At 42.3% G+C, this 24242-nt stretch overlaps 1 protein-coding gene across 1 annotated transcript in view; it reads right to left on the bottom strand.

The window, feature by feature from the left end:
- Nucleotides 1–24242, bottom strand: part of LANCL2 (LanC like glutathione S-transferase 2) — a gene marked incomplete at its 3' end in the record, with an annotated part of 33742 nt that overhangs the window by 5040 nt on the left and 4460 nt on the right. Inside the window, exons 2-7 of the mRNA XM_081996966.1 lie at nucleotides 15523–15640; nucleotides 11487–11694; nucleotides 9053–9200; nucleotides 8290–8436; nucleotides 5342–5524; nucleotides 1796–1972 (exon numbers count right to left, since the gene is read on the bottom strand). Of these exons, the coding sequence (XP_081853092.1) occupies nucleotides 1796–1972; nucleotides 5342–5524; nucleotides 8290–8436; nucleotides 9053–9200; nucleotides 11487–11694; nucleotides 15523–15640 (981 nt within the window). The remainder of the gene's footprint in view (nucleotides 1–1795; nucleotides 1973–5341; nucleotides 5525–8289; nucleotides 8437–9052; nucleotides 9201–11486; nucleotides 11695–15522; nucleotides 15641–24242) is intronic.

Below are 24242 nucleotides of genomic sequence, written 5' to 3'. Positions count from 1 at the left end.
ATGCTCTCTGTTGCCTGAAGCCCAGGATGCCACAGCCCCTCTTTCCTCTCACAGGCAGGACAACTAGGAGCAACTCAGCCTCAGCCTGCAGAAAAGCTGTGAAGCCGGAAGTAAGAAGCACAAACCAGGAGTATCTGTGAGCCATGGCCTTTCAAGCTCTTCTGGTTCATTTGTGAAACAGTTTCATGGCTCCCAAGACGTAACCAGGGATTCCTGGCTAGACTTCTTCCTCTGGGCCTCATATTTTCAGTGTGAGCAAACCCCTCTGGGAGGGGAGCCATCTAGTTCTCTCAGTTGCATGCCTTTAGGTACCAACATAACTGCACACTTGCTTCCCTGCATGCTCTGGCTCAAAAAGAAAAGATTTCAAGAATGCCAAAGACAAGCAAATTCCTCTGCCTGTTTCAAGATCTCCCCTGCAAAAGCCTAAAGGGCCTGGCTGAATGCTGGAGATGCTTAAAATGCAGCAGGGCTGCAAATACACTGCCAGACCCGACTATGCTGGGCACCTCCACTCCAACAGTCTTTGGCCACTGTGCTACATCTTCCTTCTCAAAAGGATTTCAGGTACGTAACTGAGTCTCTTCCTTCTTTGGCTTTGAAATAGATACACTTGCTTTCCTCTAGCTTGGTATGGAAGAATGACAGGGCTCTCTTGGGCCAAAAATGCAGTACCAGTAGGAGTTGCAAACACTGCACAGAGCCACAGATGTAGTAGCATGGAGGATGACAGGGAGAGCCCGACAGCTGTGCCGACAGCAATGCCTGCTGATGCTGTGGCTCACACATCAGCAGTGGGTGAGTCCACATGTAATGAAGTCACACATTTGCTGTGGGAATGCTAGGAGTTTATTACATTCTCTAGGATGCAAGTATGCCTACAGGTGTCCTCATGGCATGATGCTTTGGCAAATGTGAGACAAGCAGCAACTTTTTAAAGTTCTGCTGGCAGAGGACAGCCTGACAGTGGAGATGAATACAATAGCTTTACATATTGCCAGTGCTCATCTGAAAGCACCTGAGAAGCAACTCATCAAATTCCCCATAGCAATACTGTTAAAAAGGCCTCAGCTAAACAGCTATGTATGCAATATGAAACCTAGTATCGGTGAATTAAACTGAAAAAGGAACCCAACAAAACAAACAAAAAACCCAAACAAAACAAAAGTCTTATGAGATGAGGAAACAGAGGCAGAGAAAGCCTTCTCCTTTGGTAACTGCTAGCATAGTCAGAGCAGATAGCAGAGCCTGGACAGTTCCAGTGGAAAAATTCTGAATGTGTCTTTCTCTGCAATTTGTATTAATGGAAAAAAAAAAAACCCCTAAGCAAGCAATTTAGTAACTGCAATTCAGAGCTCTAAAAGCCCCAAACAGACACTAGTCTGAAAACAAATAATTACAAAAGACTACAAACAGCATCGCTTGAGGAGCTGAGGATGACAGTGGATGTCTCAATGGAATAATTAGCACCACATAACATTAGTCTGTTATTGTTCAGGCAGGCTGACTCTATTCTCTTCTGAATACACGTTTAGTTCCTCTCACCTTACAGAACATTCGTGTGTTTCACTCTGTGTATTAAGATGATGTGTGCCCCATGTACCCAGCTGAAGCCGTCCAGTCAAAGTGTGAGTAAAGGGGAAGAAGTGACAGGCCACTGTTGTCCCGCCCAACCGCACAGCCAGCGAGCTCCAGCTCTAGCACACAACAGCCTACTCTGATCACAGTTTACTCTTGCATGGGCATTATGACGTGAAAGGGAACAGTAATTGTGTTGGGATGCTGCAGAGCTCACCTTGCAAGCTCGGTAGAGGTACTTTTTGTCCTGAGTTAGGTTGTAGAGCGACAGGAAGGAGTAGCCATTGCCAGCAGTACCATGGCAGATCCCATATCCTTTTCTCAATAAACCTCTCTGCCAGATGACATCACTACAGTCCATAGCATCTTTCAAGTATTTATCCTCTTTAAAAGTCTGTGGAATAAAAGCAGAGAATAAACACACATAAATTGAAGTACTAATGAAAACAAAAGGCAGCTGGACTCGAGAGATATTTCACTGTTGGTGTGCAGTTTTTCCATATGAAATTTATTTTGAATTTTAATAATCCATTCATCATAGACTTGCCTTTCTTTTCTTGCTAGGTTGCTTCTTATTTCTCTGCATGGAAAAAAGAAAGCGCCTTTACAGTTTTTGTTTCTGAAATCAGGACCCCAAAGGAAAAAAACCTCAAGTCCCAGGCCCTTGGCTCTACAACCTGTAGTTTACTAGAAGGGTACATGATCCTTTTTTGCCTCTCTCTTTCATTCCCAAATTTGAAATACAGAAATGTCATTCTTGCCTCCAAGAAACGTAACACAGAATACTGCCCATCACATCTGGTCCTAAGGGTCTAGGTCCTGGTCCTTCTAAGTAATTCTTGCTGGTTACTCACGGTCTGCTTTCAATTCCATGTTGAAAATGCAAGAGAATGTCTCTTTGCATAGCAGAGGGCTCTTTTCTCTGTCACAAGTAGGAACACTCCACTACCTTGATGAATATTTCTATTGGAAATACTCAGAAGCACTAGCCAGTTTGGGCAGAGGACCAATTTTGCAGTTTATTGCAACAGAAGTGCATTTTGGACAAAGAGAGCAGAAAACAAAACCAAGTAGTTTAGCTGAACACCACCAGGCATCCATCTTTACGGGACTACTTTTTTGCTCCCCTCTGCCTAAGTCACTCTAGAGATCAACAAGAAAAAAAGAATAGTAACTGATGCACTACTGTAGACTTAGTCCTTTAGAGAAGACATCCCCTGCAAGGATGCTATTTAATAAGGTAATACACAGAATCATTACGGTTGGAAAGGACGTTTAAGATCATCAAGTCCAACCATCAACCCAACACTACCATGCCCATTAAACCATATCCTCAAGTGCCATGTCTACACGTTTTTTGAACACTTCCAGTGACGGTGACTCCACCACCTCCCTGGGCAGCCTGTTCCAATGCTTGACCACTCTCTCAGTAAACAAATTTTTCCTAATATTTAGTCTAAACCTCCCCTGGCGCAGCTTAATGCAATTTCCTCTCGTCCTATTGCTCGTTACTTGGGAGAAGAGACCAATACCCACCTCACCGCAACCCCCTTTCAGGTAGTTGTAGAGAGCGATCAGGTCTCCCCTCAGTCTCCTCCAGACTAAACAACCCCAGTTCCCTCAGTCGCTCCTCATAAGACTTGTTCTCTGGACCTCTCACCAGCTTCATTGTCCTTCTCTGGACATGCTCCAGCACCTCAATGTCTTTCTTGCAGTGAGGGGCCCAAAACTGAACACAGGATTCAAGGTGTGGCCTCACCAGTGCCAAGTACAGGAGCACAATCACTTCCCTAGTCCTGCTGGCCACACTATTTCTGATACAGGCCAGGATGCTGTTGGCCTTCTTGGCCACCTGGGCACACTGCCGGCTCATGTTCAGCTGGCTGTCAACCAGTACCCCCAGGTCCTCTTCCACCAGGCAGCTCTCCAGCCGCTCCTCCCCAAGCCTGTAGCATTGCATGGGGTTGTTGTGACCCAAGTGCAGGACCCTGCACTTGGCCTTATTAAACCTCATCCAGTTGACCTCAGCTCATCGATCCAGCCTGTCCAGATCCCTCTGCAGAGCCCTCCTACCCTCCAGCAGATCAACACTTCCACCCAACTTGGTGTCATCTGCAAACTTACTGAGGGAGCACTCAATCCCCTCATCCAGGTCATTCATAAAGATACTGAACAAGACCGGCCCCAGAACCGAGCCCTGGGGAACACCGCTTGTGACCGGCCGCCAGACAGATTTAACGCCATTCACCACAACTCTCTGGGCTCGGCCATCCAGCCGGTTCCTCACCCAGTGAAGAGTAAACCTGTCTAAGCCACGAGCCACCAGTTTCTGCAGGAGAATGCTGTGGGAGACGCTGTCAAAGGCTTTACTAAAGTCCAGATACACAACATCTACAGCCTTTCCCTCATCCACTAGGCGGGTCACCTGGTCATAGAAGGAGATCAGGTTGGTCAAGCAGGACCTGCCTTTCACGAACCCATGCTGGCTGGGCCTGATCCCTTGGTTGTCCTGCACATGCCCTAACAGAAGCAATTAACATTGCTTATTAATTAATTAACATTAAGCAAGGTTCTTAAACGCACAAGCTTGATGCAGAAAGGCCCTCTTCTCTGAACAGGGTTTGTCAGCTACTTAGCTGTAACATTTCAAATGAAGGCCTGGCATCAGCATTTGATTTCCGGGACAAACACTGCTGTCTGTTATTGCACATCTGTAGGCTTGGTATGAAAGCACAGCCAGCAAAACATACTCCAATTTTTCTTATCACTTCTTCAAAAAGCAGATTGTAAAGACTAAAAGAAAAGCATCATGTGCCCTATCATCTTAAACATGAAAAGAGGCCAGAAAGGAGACCGCTAAACAGAACTTGCTGCTATCCCTCTTATCTCCTGCAAAACATTTTGTGCCAGGAAAGTATCGCATTGACAGAGGGGGTATGGGAGGGCAGAAAGATGTCTGCAGTGTTAAGTCAACCTCCTACCACGGTCCAAAGAAAAAGCAACTGTGACTGCTGCTACATTCAGCAGTGCTGTAGGAAATTTACAGTTCACGTTTCAGGTAGCAGCACAAGTAATTATTCCATAAACCGAACCTGCTTTTCATCAGCCCACCCAGAGGCCAATCAGGGAATCTGCCAAGGAGGGCTGTCAAGGGCAGGAATCAATTTGCATAAATTTAATTAAATGGCATACTTTCAAATGTCATGCAAATCAGAAGTGCACAACACAAGAGAGATAGCAAACCTAGTTAAGGATGGGTAAGAGCAAACAGTAGGCTTGTGGTAGCTCAGCGGTTATATTTATGCCCTAGAAGGGGTCTGGGATCTTTGCTTTGATATTAAGTTCTCAAGAGCTATATGTTAATAATGGAGTAATTTATGGAAGACATTCTTTGGCAAGACACATGAACCTACACTTTTGAAAACTAACATAATTCTTAAAACCCTCAGATGAAGATTCAAAGAATTTAGGTCAATGTTCTCACACCCAGGACTCTGATACCAGATTGTTTAAATACATGGCCCTTTTCCAAGAAAGCCTAAAATCTAGTAACTACTAGCACCCTGAGAAGCAATTTTACCCACTTATTTCCTCTTTACAAACATACCTATGTAAGTATTTTGAGATTTTTAGGTGCCTAGTCTAGGGTTCCAGTTTGAAAGTCTAGATCTAGAAAGATGTAAAATGCGAGCCTTATAATCTGACAGGCCTGCATACAGGTCTCTGCAAAAATAAAGTTCTATATAAACACAGAATGATTCACCTTATAAGCTTGCATGAGCATGTGGATGACTCCAGGGGCACCATGGCACCAGTGAACCAGTCTGTCAGTCTCATTGCTCAGTGACGATGGGTAATTCCCAGACCTGAATTTTTTATGACGCACATAGTCAATGCTTGGCTTCACCAGCTCTGTCAGGGTCTCCTGGTCCACATTTGCAATTGGCTGAAGAAAACATTAAAAAAAAAAAACCACACCAAAGCCATAAACAGAAGTAGCAACAAATTGTGTATCAACACGTAAGCCTATGATCTATTTTCAAGTATCCTACATACATGGCCTTGATCCAAATACTTTGAATCACTTCATACAGATTTCATTAATACCTGCTCACAATACCCTTGTGAAGAGCGTTTTTACAGCTACTATAAAGACAAAGAAATTGGGGCACCAAGTTCTTACCTGTCTTACTGGAGGTGACACAGAAAGACTATGGAAGAACTGAGAGCAGAATTCAGATTTCAAGACTCCCAGGCCTCTCTTTATATCTTAAAATAGAGAGAACACTTACAGGAGAAAGATGGGTTTATAGATTAGTTGCTCATAAAACCCATTGTGTTGTAAGTGTGTGTTGTTTTAAAAACATTTTGTTTTAAAAATAACTAATGTAAACAAACCAGTCCTACTTCCCAATAAATGAAGAAGAGTGTATGTAGTGGCATACCTGGCCTGGTTTATGAAAGTTAGTTTCCCACCATAAACAAATCTCCCTGAAGCTACGGGCTATAAATCAGCATTTCCAATTTCAGAAGCAACAGCTACTTCTCAAGGTAACTAAACATCTTTGTACTACAAACTCATCTTTAGATTGCTCTTCTGAATTTTCCTTCTCATTTCTTGTATTTAGTTTACATCCTTGCCAAAAGAAGAATATATCCATCAACCTGCACACTCCTTGTAAGTTGTTCTTAGTCGGCATTCACTCCTCTACCAGTCCATTTTACAGTATTTTCATAACAGAGTTCTCCATCTTTACACAGCCTACTGGATTTCTGGAATTCCTGCAAGCTGCAGGAACAACTCCAGAAACTGAAGCCTACAGAAGCTAATAACTGAGCTTATTTTTAAAGTAACTTGTCTCTGTTGCTGACTCAATGTCATACAACTTTACCGTTTCCCACATTTGCATTCAATGTGTTAGCACACCGCCACAATTCACAGTCCTACGGTCAGATGAAGGAACACTTTAAATAGCTGTATTTTTAGTAACCTGAAAAAACCAAAAGCCTCTATTTCTCAGGAAACCTTTGCTGGACTTCTACCTAACAGGTCAGAATTCCCCCTCTACCTCCTGGATGAATTATTTAACACTGTTGAGCTCTTATTCTTCCAATAGTCTTCTGTAAGTAAATTCAGCAATACATGTTTCATCATAAAGGTGTTGTGCAGAAATCATGAAGTGACCTTCACATCTCAGGTGCTGTGTTGGATGCCTTTTTTTTGTTATCAAACAACCACTCAAACTGTCTCCTAAATTCTTTGCTGAAAATACAAAAAAAATTTCTCCTTGTTTGGTGTGGGAAGGATGGGGAAAGGATGGACTCCAATATGCCATCTTCTTCTGCAGTGGATGACTCAATTCTGCATGACTCACAATATTTAATGTACAGTGAAAAGGCAGTAATCTAATGCTGCATAAACAATAACTGTGGTAATTCTTAAAAGCAGAAATTATATTTAAAGGAAAAAATAGTTACGATTTTAACATGTAGACAGAGAAGCTGCTGCTTAAACCAAAAAGCACTGTGCAATTAGTTCTGCTATCAGCCTTGAATAGTAAATGAAGGCTGGAGCCTTTAAAGAGGCTTCTTTAAGGGACTGGATGTTTCTCAAGCCAGTGAAGGAAAAACAGAAGCAGGGAAGATGAAGTAAACAGAAGGAGTGGATCATCTTGTTGAAGAAAGCAACTTATCTTGCTTATCCTTATCTTGTTGAAGGTAAGGACACAGTAAATCAGAGCAGACTGAGGCCCCAGTGAGATGGTCACTGCAGAATATTACTGCAGCGAGGTTAAGACATGCCCCCAGGTAGCAGAGCAGTAGCCAACTTCCATAGCAAAGTCAGCCACTTTAGCCTGAGCTGCTGGTGGAAGAGGTGTGAGCTAATCTGAAACAGACAGGGAGAAGTCACAGCATCTCTTGCAAATGAGGAACAGCTGAGCAGTGGCAACACCAAATACCAGCTCAGTCACTTCTGCAGTGAACATCTGTACACAGCTTTAGGCTGTGAGGAAGCACAATTCTTCTGCTTGCCTGAAGGAAAGTCATTCTGCTTGAGTTGGTAAGAAAACTAACATTTACAGAGATGTACAGACTGGCAGTACCTTTAAAAAACAGAAACAGGTACTATACAAATTTTGCAGCTCTATGGCCATCTTCTGTCATGAATCTTAAGGCTCTTTTTCCAGATTGTACAACAGAAATAAGACATACAGGTCTGTTTTGGAAAACATCATAATCCTGCCTGAGAATCTCAGGGCAGGTGGAATGGATTTAAGTGTGGGAAAGAGAAGATATACAGAAGAGAGGAATCTCACTCAGGACAACAGAAAGAGGAGAGCAGGGATCATAAATGCACTAAGGAACACGAGATTTTTTGGGGAAGAGATAGGGGGGATAAGGAAGAGGAAGAACATCTAAAGAACAAAAGCATACTGAAGAGTAATGTGTGATTAACGATAGCTTTCCAAAAGCTTCAAGATAGTGGGGGGGAAAAAAAAGTCACTGGAGGAGACAGGAAGGGCATGGAGAGCAGTAGGACAGGAGGCACCAGCAGTGCATTCATTTAAAAATAAAGTGGAGTCTAACTCCAAGTTGCGAGACCCTGACCAAGCACACCACTGCACATGGATGAAAGCTGAAGATAAGATCTTCTCATGCAAAACAAGAAATCACTGGTGTTTCACCCCAACCCACAGAAGACACTCTTACCTGCATGAGCACGTAGTAGATCCCTGCCACTCCATGGGCCGCTCCAACATATTGCTTCCTGTGCCACTGGTATAACAGAGGGCAACGGTCTGTTTTCCGCTCCTCCTTTGAAAAGTTTTTCCCCGATTCAATAATAACATCTATTACCTAAGAAAGAGAACACACACCTTCCATCTGTCTCACTTACTTTGATTCAGAGGGTTTTGCTTTGTCATGACTAAAACAACAATAAAGAATAAGCCACAATAAACAGTGATAGGACAACACTATTAAATTCATTTGGACTTGACTGTTGAGGTAGAACCGGAATTTTTCCTAAATGATGGAATTGCTTCTATTTCTAAGAGTAGAAATTCAATATATACTTATTTCTAACCACTCTTTCCTCCAGCCTCCCCGTTCTCTAGTTCTGGTATCTGCAGAACAATCGTGCATCCCTCCCACTCTGAATTCTCCTTTTCACTTCAACACTTTTTTCTTAAGGTTTTGGTAACAATTTCTCATCCTCAAATACTCCAAAACTAGTTACATATTAGATCCATTTCCATGGTCGGCCATGGACCCAACCGCACTGGCCTGTCTCAGTCCCAGCTGGGGAGCAGGGAGAGGGGGAAGAGATAGGAGGGATAGATGAGACTGAGTTCCCAATTCTAGGTTCCCCTCCTCTCCATCCTCCCTCTCTTAATCCCTTGACTTATGTGAAGGTGCGATTCCAGTTCAATCTCACTGATGCTGTGGCACTGGAGAGAGAAAAGTATGCTACCTCTTTGATAACAGACTGTGGGACAGTGTCCGGACCAATTTCAGTATTCAGGTACAGCAAGGCATATAGGTAACCTGCTCTGCCATAAAGCAGCTCATCTGGAAGTTCAGCATCTGTGCTTACGACTGTCCGTTGGAGCTGCAACAACCTGCAAGGAAGGCAGGGAGAGAGAGCATATTTTCTAGAGACCATACTGGACTACGTATTGCACAAGCCATCAATCAAACTAGAAGCAGAACGAGTGCCAAAGCCCCACAGCTTCCCTTTAGTCATCCTCAGTTCAGCTGGCTGCCAGGTTTACACAGAGGAGCTCTGCATGCCTGCCACCCCAACAGACAGGCAACTGGGAACCAGAGCCAGGTGAATATTAGTGCAACTACTGTGTTTTTGTGTAGACAGAAACAGATGCATGGGTGCAGGGTGAGGGTTGGATGAGGCTGGAGAGCTACTCCAACAAACAGGGAAACCTCCTGGAGCCCCTGGAAATTTTACATAAGCAAGTATCCTTAATTGTAGATATGTAAGAGGGAAAAACCAAAAACGAACAAAAAATCCCAGTACCACCATTCAGCAGTCCCTCTCCTTAGACAACATGTTGTCTCAAATGTTTAGCAACTCAATTTTGAAAAGGGCACTGCTATTATGCACAAGTGTTTTGCTTGCCTTTAGCAATGGAAAAAAACCTTGGGCTGGCCACCTCAACTCTCATCTGCTCCAAAGAGACTCCCTGCTATTGCTCTACCAGTCTGCATTACAACTGAGGCGGAGCAGAGATCTGTTTCCCTGCCCACTCCCTTCCTGTCTCTTCCTATCTTTTGTGATGAAATTGGCAATTAGATGCAACCATGGAGACGATCACATTTTAAATTGAGGGAGGGGGCAAGACAATCTGGATTAAGACCAAATTCAATTCCCAGGTCCCCCCAACCACTATTACTCGGCAAAAATGTTAGCATTAACATCATGCTGGAGCAAAAACACTGACCACAATGGCTTGCTTATGCTGTCACTGCTTAGTAAGAGGGAAAAGCCACTCTCAAAGTGAGTTTTATATTATCATTCCTTTCTTGGAACTTAGAATTCCTTTCTAAGGACTTTCATTCCTTTCTTTGGACTTAGAATTAAATTACTTTCTTTTAAATTGTCCACTGTTAAGTTTTATTATTCAAATCATACAATTGGACAGCAGCAAGGTAAAAAGTTAAAACTGCAATCATAGATTACATTTCGACATCTATAATGTACCACTCAGCTGGTGTCATAAATATATTTGTAAACAAAAAAGGAAGAAAAGGAACAAATAATCAAAGTAACCTCCTTTTCAGTCTTCCTCCTAGAAATTACTTTCCAAAGAGAGGCGAGATGAAAAGATTTATCGCTAATCTCATTTTGCTGTACTCATGCCTTCATGCCTTACAACACCACTACTTTCCTAGCTGCATTCAAAATTTCATGCCTTACAACACCACTACTTTCCTAGCTGCATCCAAAATTACATGCCCAAGTTTATTGCCAGTTCTAAAAGCAAAAAAACCCCAAACCTACCACCCGTTTCAAAACTGAAATATTCAGTCAGGAACAGCAGCAGAGATTAATTCGAAAGAGAACATGATATTTCCAAATATAAACCTGAATGGAGATAAGGACACAGGGCTAGTCTACAAACTCTGGCAGCCTAAGGTATGCTGCTGAACTGCTACCAGGTGGATTGCTGGTGCCAAATGCAAAGTCCACAGGGGTGCAGTGCTTCCAGCCCCTGTCATGTCAGCAGTGAGCTCCATACCAGCAAAGGGACAGTCAGTTCTCCAAGGAAGCTCTACCTCTAAGTGGGATTTGTCAAGACATTTGTTACATTTAGATTACTTTGAGAAGGGGCTGGAATTTTTTCAGGCTACTCTTCTATGAAGGGTATGCTTTTACCTAATAAAAACCCTTACCTTTGACGGTTCAGCAAATACGTCTACTTTGCTTTATTAAATCTTTGTTACAGATCAATCCAATGTATTATGTTTCTGTCTGGACGTTTCCAGATCCCTGCAGTGTACATGCTTTGTAATGAATCTACAATTAAGATCCATGCTTTACAGGAAGCATCACATACTGCACAAACACTACATACTGCCGATGACAAGCGTGTGGCTTTTGTTAGATGTCTCTTCAATGTGACAAAATCAAAATGTGCATGCACTACAGATATGGCCAGGACATCCTGTCCTTACAGCGATAAAGGACTCAACCCGCTAAATACGAATCAAACGTAAGCCAGCTTTAATAAAGATAAAGCCTATTTTGTTATTCTTCTGCTGAATATGTATCAGGGGAGAAAGTGCCTCCATTTTTTAATCCTGTCCTCCAAAACTCCACTCGCTAATGTTACTGAACCAACACTCTCTACAAATGAAGGGCATGGCTTTTTCCACCATCAACCACTTACCTGGCAACACATTCTTTAGATTCACTGTCATTTTTCAGCTTGTGATAAACCACTGCACCCACTGCTAGTGGCCCAGCATCACCACAGAGGAAAGTAACTCTTCTGCCATTCAGATTGCGAAGGATTCTCTTCACATAATCAAGAGATCGTTGCAAATGGCTCTGGTTTTTCGTGACACGGTACAGCTGCAGATATAAGAGGGCAATACCTGGAACAACCACATGAAAAAGAGATAGTTTCATTTACTTTTCCTTATAAGTATATCATATTCCTGTCTATAGTGCCTCTGAACCAGTAATTCAAATGTGAACAGGTATTTAGGCAATTAAAACATGTCAGTCAAGGGTCCTAGCTTATGCAATGGAAGGCATCAGGCCATCTATTTTGATTACATTTCAGTTTGGATTGTGACAAAAATAAAAAAAATTATCAGACTGAAGCCCAATGGCAGACTCACAATTTGCAGAGAATGAAGAAAGTTCATGACATAGGCACCAACGCTTGGTGAAGAAATCACTGAAGACTCAAAAACTTGGGCTAACAACCACTTATATGACCAAGTACACTGACTGTACAATATTAATCTATTATATGCAAGAAGTGACTTATTTTCCACTTGATGTATAAAAGAATCTTTTGATAAGTTTTTGGATTCAACTTGCCAAGTTCTCTATAACCCTTAAATGTATTTCGCAACAAGATTATGAACTTCTCCATGTTAAGTTCGTTTGTAAAAGCCAGAAAACAAAAACTCTTCAGACAATGCCAGAAGGCAACATCAAGCTTCACTCCATGAAACTCATTACATAGTTTTCCATTAAAACAAAATAAACCTAAACCTTAAAAATTGCAACAATGTAGACTGAAGAAAGTGAAACAAATCCATCTAAGTGGATGTTCGTTGTCCGACTGCAAGCATACATGTGCAGAAGTAGAACATTTGCCTCCAGACCAGACTGCATCTCAAGCTCCTGTTTCTGAACAGGCTGAGCATTCTCCTGAGCCACAATTAAAGTGGAGAACACACGAGGCCCAGAAGAGCTGCAGATCTTGGTTAGCCCAATTCAGAGGTATGGAAACTTGTGAGCTACTTACTGGGATTTCTGTAACCCTTTTTTATGTTGCTAAAAATGTGTAGATATCTGGGCTTGATCAAAGAATGATCAGAAAAGTAGCCATGAGGTCCAGTTCATCCAGTCCTTCCTTGTGCAACACTCCTTTAATGGCTTCCTCCAAGATGTCTAGCACATACAAAGAGTACTTGTATGAGCAAGATGGATTCTAACATGACTCCTATGACTGTTACATGCCAACAGTATGTGCTCCAAGATTTTTAAAGATGTTTCATAAAGTACAAGCCAATGCTCAGGACTGCACTGCCAGTAAGATTTGTCTGGACTTGGTACATAACAAGCATGGCAGTTGTTTTCAGCATTGCTTTTGCCTTCTGACTAGCAAAATGCTGCAAGGAGCCAGTCTGGGGAGAAAGTATTTGCACTGAGTATTTTAAAATATTTTAAATATTTTTATTCCAAGTCCTTTCCACACGAGCCTTGAAAGAAGTTTACAGCTTGGAATAGATGTAGCCGGCAATCCTTCTACAGGATGGAAAAACCACACTCTCATTCAACTCTGTTACTTGTTCACCTATAAGGCTATCATTAAAGGCTTTACTAAGCCCTTGACACAGTTTACCACAGCATACTCCTGGAGAAACTGGCTGCTCATGGGTTGGACGGGCATATCGTTCACTGGGTAAAAGGCTGGCTGGATGGCTGGGCCCAAAGAGTTGTGGTGAATGGAGTTAAATCCAGTTGGCAGCTGGTCACAAGCGGTGTTTCCCAGGGCTCAGCATAGGGGCCAGTCTTGTTTAATATCTTTATCAATGATCTGGACAAGGGGATTGTGTGCACCCTCAGTAAGTTTGCAGACAACACCAAGCTGGGTGGGAGTGTTGATCTGCTGGAGGGTAGGAAGGTTCTGCAGAGGGATCTGGACAGGCTGCATTGATGGGGTAAGGCCAACTGTATAAGGTTCAACAAGGCCAAGTGCCGGGTCCTGCACTTGGGTCACAACAACCCCATGCAATGCTACAGGCTTGGGGAAGAGTGGCTGGAGAGCTGCCCAGTGGAGAAGGACCTGGGGGTACTGGTTGACAGCCAGCTGAATATGAGCCAGCAATGTGCCCAGGTGGCCAAGAAGGCCAACAGCGTCCTGGCCTGTATCAGGAATAGTGTGGCCAGCAGGACTAGGGAAGTGATTGTGCCCCCGTACTCTGTACTGGTGAGGCCACACCTCGAATCCTGTGTTCAGTTTGGGCCCCTCACTACAAGAAAGACATTGAGGTGCTGGAGCATGTCCAAAAAAGGACAATGAAGCTGGTGAAGGGCCTGGAGAACAAGTCTTATAAGGAGCGGCTGAGGGAATTGGGATTGTTTAGTCTGAAGAAAAGGAGCCTGAGGGAAGACCTCATCGCTCTCTACAACCATCTGGAAGGAGGCTGTAGCGAGATGGGTGTTGGTCTCTTCTTCCAAGTAACAAGCGATAGGATAAGAGGAAATGGGCTAAAGTTGCGCCAGGAGACGTTTAGATTGGATATTAAGAAAAATTTCTTCACTGAAAGGGTTGTCAAGCATTGGAACAGGCTGCCCAGCGAAGTGGCTGAGTCATCATCCCTGGAGCTATTTAAAAAGATGTTGTAGACGCTTGGGGACATGGTTTAGTGGTGGACTTGGCAGTGCTAGGTTAATGGTTGGACTTTATGATCTTGGAGGTCTTTTCTAACCTAAATGATTCTATGATTCGATCTTCTTGTTTCAGCTAATGATGGCTGTGTTACTTTTAGCTTATGATTCATTTTCAGCATGCTCTGGTTTATCGGCCGTAACTTCAGTTGTCAGTCACAGTACCAGCACACAGCTCCCTGGGAGCTGTTTTGTTAATGTCAGCAAGAGAAAGCCTACCACTTGAGATCTTCTGCACTCACTCACCAGCCACTCACTTTCAGCCCTTGAAACACATGTACCATCTGAGTTGTCTAAAACTTCCCCACCCATCCACCCACAGCACCATCTGTACCAAAACAACAAGAAGAAAGCAAAGAAATTTTACCCTTTTGTTGCCAGAATTAAGCCTGAGCTCAGACAAAGCATGGAGAGTTTTTCCAAGCTGCTCCCCCTCACAACACAAAGATAAAAGAATAGATCTCCTCAGGGCACATTTCAAACATGCTGCGCTAAAAGCATAAGTATGCCTGAAGCGTGAACTAGGCAGAGCAGGAATAGAATATGCCATTGTAATAGCAAAGTGGCACTTAAGAGGCCTAGATGGAAAAGCGTTTTGGCAGCTTGAAGAGCAGTGGTTGCATCAGGCTTGACAACTGCAGGCTCTGCCTAAAGGATCAGAAGGGCTCATTCAACATTCGGACAGCATCAGTGACGCAATGCTAAACGACGGTGCGAGCAATAACCAGCGCTTGCACATGCCTGTTTATCTTCATGAACTTCACAATCCTGCAACCGCACCTCCGTACTCCCCCTCCTCACACAGTCATTTTATCATTTTTGTACAGACAGAACAAGCACAGCCAAACTACCAATATTGCAGGTCTTAAGGCTCCAAGCTCCTGGGCACAGAACACCTCCCCCCAGCTCCCCTCCCACAATGACTGGAAGGTGTTGTTACCATTAGACAACTGCTAAGTAATGGTCAGTTCAACAGAAAAAGGTGAAAATAACCCCTTTTAAGAAAACCTTAAAGAAACAAGAGGTAAGATGAAAGAAAGAACAGCCTTAGAAAATCCTCTCCTCCTGCAAGATAAAGATCTCCATCTACAAAAGCCAATTATCTCTGTGTAGCTTTGTCTGATGAAGTCAATGGAAGTCATTCCAGACAGTAGCGACCAAGGGTTCAGAGTTAAAAGAACAAACTCACACAAATGCCTGTATCAGAGTATTTCTGCCACTCCTGTGAGAATATCAGAACCTCCTCCAGTGAATAAACCCAATTACACCCATCCAAATTCTAGCGTTCTCACCAGTCCAGCCAGTATAAGCAGAGCAGTCATGGGGGTCTGCCGTCTTCAGCCCTTCCTCCATTTGTTGCAGAAGGTCCTTGATTTTTGCCTGGATACGTTTTGAGAACCGAGCACTAACCTGAAAACAGAAGACAGGAGAAAAGGAGTGAGTCAGAAAAGGAAAGAATCCAAGAATGCAAACTGTCTGCTCCACTTTCTTGTTTGGAGGGAAAAAACAACCAAACACCAAAACAAAACAAACAAACAAAACATAACTAGGGAATAAACACTACATACAGCAATCAGCAGTGTCAAAGTGGTTCATCTTAAGTATGTCCCATGTAATGCATTCTGATTACATACTAGAGTAAGTTACTAGTATCTACATGAGTCAAAAGTTATCTGGGGATGCTTTAAAGTCACATGAAGAGCAGCAATGGAGACTGTGACTGTAATTATACGCTGCCTCTTATCTCAGGCGCTTAATACAGTAAGCAATGCTTCTCTGAACTGCGTAAAAGGTGAACAGAAGACAACCATCTGCTGTCACTCCATGGGCCAATACTTCATTCAGGGTCCTTGTATCCAGACCACATTATGGATGAACACAGCACAGTGAACCTACAAGCCTCATGTTATAGGTGCTTGCTCTCATCACAAGGTCCCTGCACATCCTTTGTGGCACTATGGAGCCGCAAATAGAGAAAGGAAAATAAATGCTCGTATTTGAGACAATCAAGTCGAGGTCAAGCCATCATCTCTAATGATGCACTCAATCACATCAGTCATGATGTATTCACATTTCTTTCTTAAATTCAAGACTTTTTTTAATGTCTCAGCTTGTGATTGCCACACAAAAGGCAAGTCATCTAAATGCCCTTCCTCCTGCTTCTTGCTCTCTCCTCACCCCACAACAATGTTAGGATTGACATGCTTTATCATGAGAGGAGGTTGTTAAATGCAGTGACATATTAAAGAACTACCTGACAGGAAGAGCTAAACGCAAAGAGGATGACTAAAAGTAGCTCAGCAGCTTCAGTTCATGCATGAAGTTGAAAAAAACCAAATCTTTGATTTTATACATTGCTTGCTTTTACTTTTGACCAAGAAAAGTTTACATAGATGCTATATATGAAATATAACAGAGGATACTTCGCTCTTGCCAACATTTCTCTATCATTAAGCATACTGCATGCGATGCAGTATGTACTGCATGGCATTATTGATTACTCCCTTAAGCCTATAGAACATGGAAATAGTCAATTAACTAGAATTTATTGCTCTCAACTTTCATGGGAAAGAGTATTCATGAAGTCTCTTCACAGGACAATTCTACATTTGAGTGGGAGCATCAGAAGCAACAATCAAAAATGTTTAGTTTGTTGTTTTGGGTTTTTTTATTAAACAGTATCACTTATTGATCAGCTTTTCCTACTAACACATTTATTAACAACTATTTTATATATTTAAATAGAGCTTAAGGGCTAGGTTTACTTAATAGCACAATTTATCTACTACAGAGCTAGAGAAGAAGAAACAAAACCACTCTTCCCTTCCCAGGCTATAAGAAAAACTTTATCATTACCAGGTAATTGCATCATTCTGACAAAATAGTGGTGTACACAAAGCTTGTGACACCCAAAAATATTTCCTGGATGTGTTTTCCATCATCTACAGAAAGCCCCAGGCAAACATCACTTGCCACCCACACCTTAGTTATCCAAGCACAGCCAGAAGAGAAACTCTACAGAAACATGGAAGCCATCAGGGCTTCCCCATCTCCCAGATCAAGAGCCACAAATGCAGTGGTCATCAGAAAAATTACATTACACAGTTTGGCTACTTGCCACCTCACACCGAGAATAAGCTACTGTTTTCTGAACAGTGCTTGAACTCCTTCCACGCCTTGCTTCCCCAGTCTGCTCCCAGATAGCAGCTGGAACAAATCAGATTGGTGAAGTCTTAGTTTGATGTTAAACACATCTACTTTTTTTTTTTACTGAAGAAGGAGAAATTAGCTCATTAGTAATGTAAGTTCTTCCTTGATTACAACACATGCCAAAAGGGAAGGGTTCAGATAAATCATGGGTCCTGGATGTCACCATGCACCTGATTAATTAAAATACACCATACTTTGCACTCCTGTTCAGAGCAGAACTTCAAATAAAAATCAGTGAATTCAAACATCCATTCAACAGATTCAGAAATCAGAAAGATAATAGGAATTACACAAGTCCTCTGACACACCAGAAGTCTCCAGGGTCAATGGTTCAAGTCCATTTTATAATGGTAGGATAGGAAGGAAGAAGGAACTTGTGCCAGTATATCTCATGTTGCACATACCGCTCTAGGAAGGAGCTAGAGTCCCATTAACCTTCTCCAGTAACTCTAGAAATAGCAACCAAACACAGTAAGCATCTGATACCTACTACTCTTTGGCCATGTTAAGGCCGAAGAGTAATTAAGCAACTTTTGTTAGGAAACTACCATGCACACACAGCGCCGCCGCTCCCCCCACCCCCTCCAGCCCTTTTGACTAGTTCAGTGAAGTCTCAACACAAAGCAAAACCTTTCCCAAAGGCAGGGCTTCTCTCCTTCAAAAGACAGCTATGCCAATACTAAGGCATATGGTGAAACAGCGTGAGGATATCCACGCCAATGCATCCAGGCATAGCGCTCAGCTTATCTGACAAGAGTGAACTAAGGTTTCAGACTCCCTGTTTATTTACCTACTACACATCACAAGCTGGTTGGTTATCTTTTTGTTCTGACAATACACCTGCTGTTACCAAATCAGAGTACTTTTTATCAAACACCAAATCTAATTACTTAGAGGCAGGAGGGGAGTACTAGGACATCAGGACACCTGGATTCTGCTTTGAAACCTCGGTCCCACGCAAATAATTTAGCTCAGGCTGGCACATCCCTCTCTCTAACACGGGAATTGTAACTTACCTATCTTAATTCAGTGCTTAGAAAAGCACAGCTAAAAGGATTTTTTAATTATAATGATTTATCAGCCCAAAGCTACTCCCAAGCTTATGCCAGTGTAAATACTTTATGAGTGGCAACAAAGTTTTCCCCAGCTACCTTTCCCCAATAAGGGGAAAAACTTTCTCCACCACTGCATCATTTTTTCTTTTTGTTGTTCTGAAGCTTTTAACAACTGAGCACCATCACTGTTCTTGATAAGATTCCACTATAAGCTTATAACAGATGCTTACATGCACTAGAATAAATTAATTACATAAAGAAATGAATGTTGAAAGGTGGCTTTAGAGGATTTATAAACCTTCTTCAAGGAATCTTATGGCAGCATTACAGCTGAGCATAAAGTATGCTAATTCGTGTTGAGCGCAGATTGATTTTCATGAGAGGCATACTCATTTCATAAGGATGATTCCAGCTGGCATTCAGCCTTTTCTTCAGGTGACTCTTGTTATTCGTGTAGGAAACAATGAAAACCAGGCAGCCTGAACTCCAATATCCAGTATCACATTTACTCCTGGTTCACAACAGACTGGGTGATAACAGGAGCTGAAGAGTATCTTTTAACTAGAAAAAGCTCTTTCCAGGAATGCAACTGCTGCATTATTCCTCTGCTGCTGCAGGAAGAGCAACCACTATCATCCCAACCACTGCTTCAGTTTTACATAACGCAAAAAAACATAAAAATGAGAGCTCATTCCCCATTATACCCAACAGAACCCCACACCATATTGATTATGGTAACAAGAAAGGCTCATTATCAGCATGAAACAGAAGTAGTGCAGAAAAATACAAATATGTTGATTTTGCAAATTAATTGTTTTGTGATATATTTGAACCATATCACTTTTTCCATTTCAGTGAGGCAGTATGCAAAGCTACATCCCAACCTAAAGCCTTCTAAAGCCAACAAAAATGTAAGGCATATAAGCATATATATAACATCACTCACCTTTGGCACTAATGACACAGTGTCCAAATTATGCTGCCCTTCTCAGCAATACCTGTTTCCCCTATCTGCTTTCTTTCATTTGTAGGGTTCCTAAAAAGAATTGAAATCATCTTCTTTTGTAAACTCAGCACTAACACTACACGGACATCACAAAAAATACACCATGATGCAAATAAAAATCCCCTAAAAGAAATGCACATTTCACTTGCAGTTGATATTACAATAACATACCAATCCTTACTGACCTACATCTCCATTACAGCCATACCCTGCTTTACAGCTGCAGCTTTAAAACAAACCAGCACCAAGAACAGATGAGACAATAAGCAGCTGCTATGTGTTTTATATCATGATTTCTGGTAGGTAAGAGAAGCCTGTAACTTAAAGTTTGCATGCACATTTGGACCAGGTATCACAGTGCTTACATAAGTCTGACAACGCAACCATGAAACCTCATGGCACTCCTTTTGTAGTTAAAAGTAATACTCTGGTTTGACAGACACAGGGCAAGCTATCTCATTTGCCTTTGTCAAAGACATTTACATACTTATGTATTTCAAAAACACCTCTCTATTTATTTGCACTGTGACACATCTACACCAAGTAACTTCTGCAGTCTCACGGCAGGACAATGGAGACCTGAGCTCAGCTTCTTCACAAGTTGCCAATGTACCAGTTTTTCTTGCCACCACCAGCTCCCAAAACAACTATGTTGCTGTTAACTCTATTTGGCTATCAACTCTATTTTATTTCATCAGCTTTTGGGGGACTGATGCTATGTACAAAACTAGACTGAAGAAGGAAGCGATTGATTCTGCAGAAGCAGCATGGAAATGTCCTATACACACAGTGACAAGCAAAATAAATACTTATTTCACCTCATCTCAGTTCGAATCAGGTCAGAGAAAAGTGACTTCATTGTTGGTGATATGTAGAACAGGAGACATAACATGGTGCTGGGTTTTCTTTCAGCCGAAGTGTATTTCACAGAGGAGAAATACAGCTCAAGTTGGCACTGCAGCAAGGACTCATTCAAAAACCAAACTCGCATAGAAGACCGCACGAGGGACGTGACAGCCACGGGTAAGGGAGAACGGGGTGGTGGATGACTCACAGCTCTATTGAAATGAGAAATCCTGGCTGTACTGAAATCATTGGGAACTTTGCCACTAACTTAGGGAAGCCAGGTTTCATACCCACACGCTAGAGCATAGGTTTATTGAAGCAAGATGAGGTCTCACACTCACCTCCACAGAGCTCCTGCAAGAGCAGACCCGAAGGAATGGCAGTAGGGTCCCACATGCAGAATCTAGCAAGGTCAGCTGGGAAGTAACCTGTCTTTTTTGCACAGAAAAACAAGTTTTGCTTTGTTTTTTCCTAAATCAAAAGACTTAGAGCTCCAAGAGCAGCTTTTTTTTCTTGTCTGAAAATACCAGATACTAAGAAACCGCATAACCCTGCCTCTGAAACAGTTAAACGCAGCTCTCTGCTACTACTCAATTAGGTCCTTCCAGAAACAAATGCCAGTTCTGCAAAACCACATGCTTAATAAATAATTTGAAACACTACTGTCTGTAGAACACATTGCTCTGTTTTTCAGTGATCTGGCACCTAGTGCTGTACATATGATAGTGGGGAAAAAAGAAAAAAAAAAAGGAAGAAAAGAAGAAAAGGAGGAAGGGAGGGAAAGAGAGAGAGAGAAATCAACAGGAGCAGGCAAATTACTACACCACTACAAATGCCAGTTTAGGAATAGGCTTTAAAAGCAGGTATCACTCTACCTCAGAGGAGATGAAAGTGTGAAAAACAGCATTAAAAGGCAATCCATTCAAGTCACAGAAAGAATTGCTTAAGTAAGAAGCAGTGTCTCATAATTACATCTAATGCATTTGTGTGTAAAAGGAGCTATTGGTCTCACTGTTGATTAGGTTCCAAAAGAATAAAGCCTGAAGATTTAGATCATCATAAAGAGTCACCAAAAAGCTTCAGATTATTCACAACAAAAATAAACATGATTAACAGACACTGAGGAACATTATCCTATGTTTTGGGAAACGGAAGCTGAGAAAGCAAAAGAGCAATACTGAAAATCACTGGTCCTCCAGGTAGCCTAACACCAGCATACTACTTCTTGTAAACTAAGAAAATAGAAGTCTGTTGTGATGATGATTTGAAGTCCCTCACTACACAGAGGTCTCCACCCTAGCTGGGACATTTTTAGGTGGTCCACAAGTTGTATAAAAAGCGAAAACCTCCACCAATTACAGAATCTCTAAGTTGAAAGGGACCTTTAAAGGTGTGGAGTAATCGCTGAGGGGTACTTTGGAAATTTACCCTCTAAGAACAGCCTTGAAACCAGGTGGAACGTAGCACTCATGTACAACGGGTCTGTGCCATGGAGACTCCCTGAACAGCCTTGGATGTTAGCCACATCAGAGGCGCCTGGTGTGCCGACTCTGGGAGAGATTACATGGAGGGTGGAGCGGAGTGGAGACCTCCCGGCCATGCTCTGTGAACAGGGGAGTTTAGGGATGCACAGGATGTACATTGATAAGCTGCGCTTGTGATGTCCTGGGCCAAGGACCTGCCAACTTTGATGAAGTGCTGTACTTAGAGTGAACTTTGCTAATTATAATATCATTATAATACTAAAACACACACCCCTCTCAAAAGTTACCACCCCCCCAAGGTGCGACCCCTCCTCAATGAGTGTGCGCACTGAATTTTTCCTAGTCTGTACCTTTAAACGCGAAGAGAGAATTCTGCACCAATCCTGATAAAGGTATGTATGACTAGAGTCACTCAAGCTCCACCTACAAAGTAAACCACTATAAAATAGTGTTTTAAGAGCTGGATGTTAGGGAAGATCCCATCGTCATGTACTACTCTAAGTTCTGGGATCAGTCGACGGGCTGAGCTTCTCTTCCCCCCCCATCGGGACGCCGTTGGGTAAGATTCGAACCCTTGGTCATACCAAGTGCCTCCCCGGGAAACTTAGAAATCTCTGTATAGAGTCACTTTACATCTTTTAACGCGTTTATAGCCAAGTAGTGTCCCTTGTAGTTTTAGCATTTGCACGTGCTTTATAGGTAGTGAATTTATCATCGGCAATCCAAAGAACCTGTATATCTGTTGCTTCAATAAATCGCACTATTGATTGCAGCCGCCCCCAGTCTGAGGATCGACTGGAAAGCAAGGGGGTTTAGTTTCTGCCAAATTGCTCTGCCTCGTAACGCAACAAAAGGTCATCTAGTCCAACCCCCCAGCAATGACCAGGGACGTCTTCAACTAGATCAGGTTCCTCAGAGCCTTGTCCAACCTCACCTTGAATGCTTACAGTGATGGGGCATCTACCACCTCTCTGGGCAACCTGTTCCAGTGTTTCATCATACTCATTGTGAAAAATTTCTTCCTTCTATCTAGTCTAAATCTGCCCTCTTTTAGTTTCAGACCATTACCCCTTGTCTTATCGCCACAAGCCCTGCTAAAAAGTCTGTCCCCATCTTTCTTAGAAGCCCCCTTCAGGTACTGAAAAGCTGCAATAAAGTCTCCCCAGAGCCTTCTCCAGACAAACATTGTCTAAATTATTTTGATGCACATACTGAACTTGACAGCATATCGGTGTGCAGTTAGACCCCAAATGTAATTTATTTTCACCAGAAAATGAGTACCTATTCTTGCACTTGCCCACGCAACTAGCCAGAGTAACAACTCATTAACACACAGATCTGCAAGATAAAACCAGAAGCCGGTGAAGGGTGTATGAAGGTGAGACAATTTAATCAGAACTTCGGGTTTGATTTAGAAAAGTATCTTCATTCAGAACTGGTTGACTAAAACCAAATACACTTTAACCACATGGTTAAGCCTAGTCCTGAAAAACAGGAGAGGCTTTCAATATAAAAGCATCAGAAAACTGCTAAGTGGCATTTGATGCTGATGTGCGCTGTAGGAAAGAAGGAACAGTTCTGTGTTCCTTCTTCCTTACTGTGCACAGTAATTGCCATGATTTAGTAATGCGCGATGAAGTGCACTAAACTGATTGACCAAGACTCACAAAAAGCGAAACAAACATTCCTTCAACGGAAACATGATTTGCAGTACTCTGAATCCTCTGTTAAAAAAGCATGCACCTGAGATGGGGTACAAGGAAATGGCCAAAGAAGTGGCCATCTCAAGGCAGGCAGCTACCTCATCCCACATCTCTGGCAAAGAAGTGGGAAGAAATATTTACTGGATCTGGAGGTTCAGTTTTGCAGCTGGTGCAATGAATGGTATGATTCCCACTATTGTAAGTGGTTGCAGAATCTGTCCCGGAAAAGAGAGAACTTGCTGCTGCTCTCAGCGAGACAACTAAAATGCTCAGTGAGACAACCTAACAAATATAAGAAAATAGCACAGGGAGAGGAATGAAGACCGAGGCAATGACAAAAAACTTTACATCTATTTTTAAAATCTATGTTAAAGGAGAAGGAAGATGGAAAAGCCTCATAATTATCAGAACTAACATGAGATTGAGAAGCACCAGGAAACTAAACACCACTAAATCACCCAAACGATAATCTAAGTAAATATTCTGTATCCCCACTAAGCAATAATCTTTGCCAATAAGCATCATTAGCTTTAAAACAGATTCACTGCAAAGCCTAATTAAGTGAATTGTACACATTTGCCAGAACACATCACCTTTTACCAATATTCTTAAAACAGTATGAAAAGTCAGAAAAAACGTATCTAGAAAGAACAGGCCTAAAAAAGAAGTTACTGTTTGGGCATCCTAGTGACCTATCCATAAAGCTTG

This window comes from Phaethon aethereus (assembly GCF_964289735.1).
Source record: "Phaethon aethereus genome assembly, chromosome: 2".
Taxonomy (NCBI): Eukaryota; Metazoa; Chordata; class Aves; order Phaethontiformes; family Phaethontidae; genus Phaethon; species Phaethon aethereus.
Note: the sequence above shows the minus strand (reverse complement) of the source record. Positions and strands in the feature narration are given on the sequence as shown.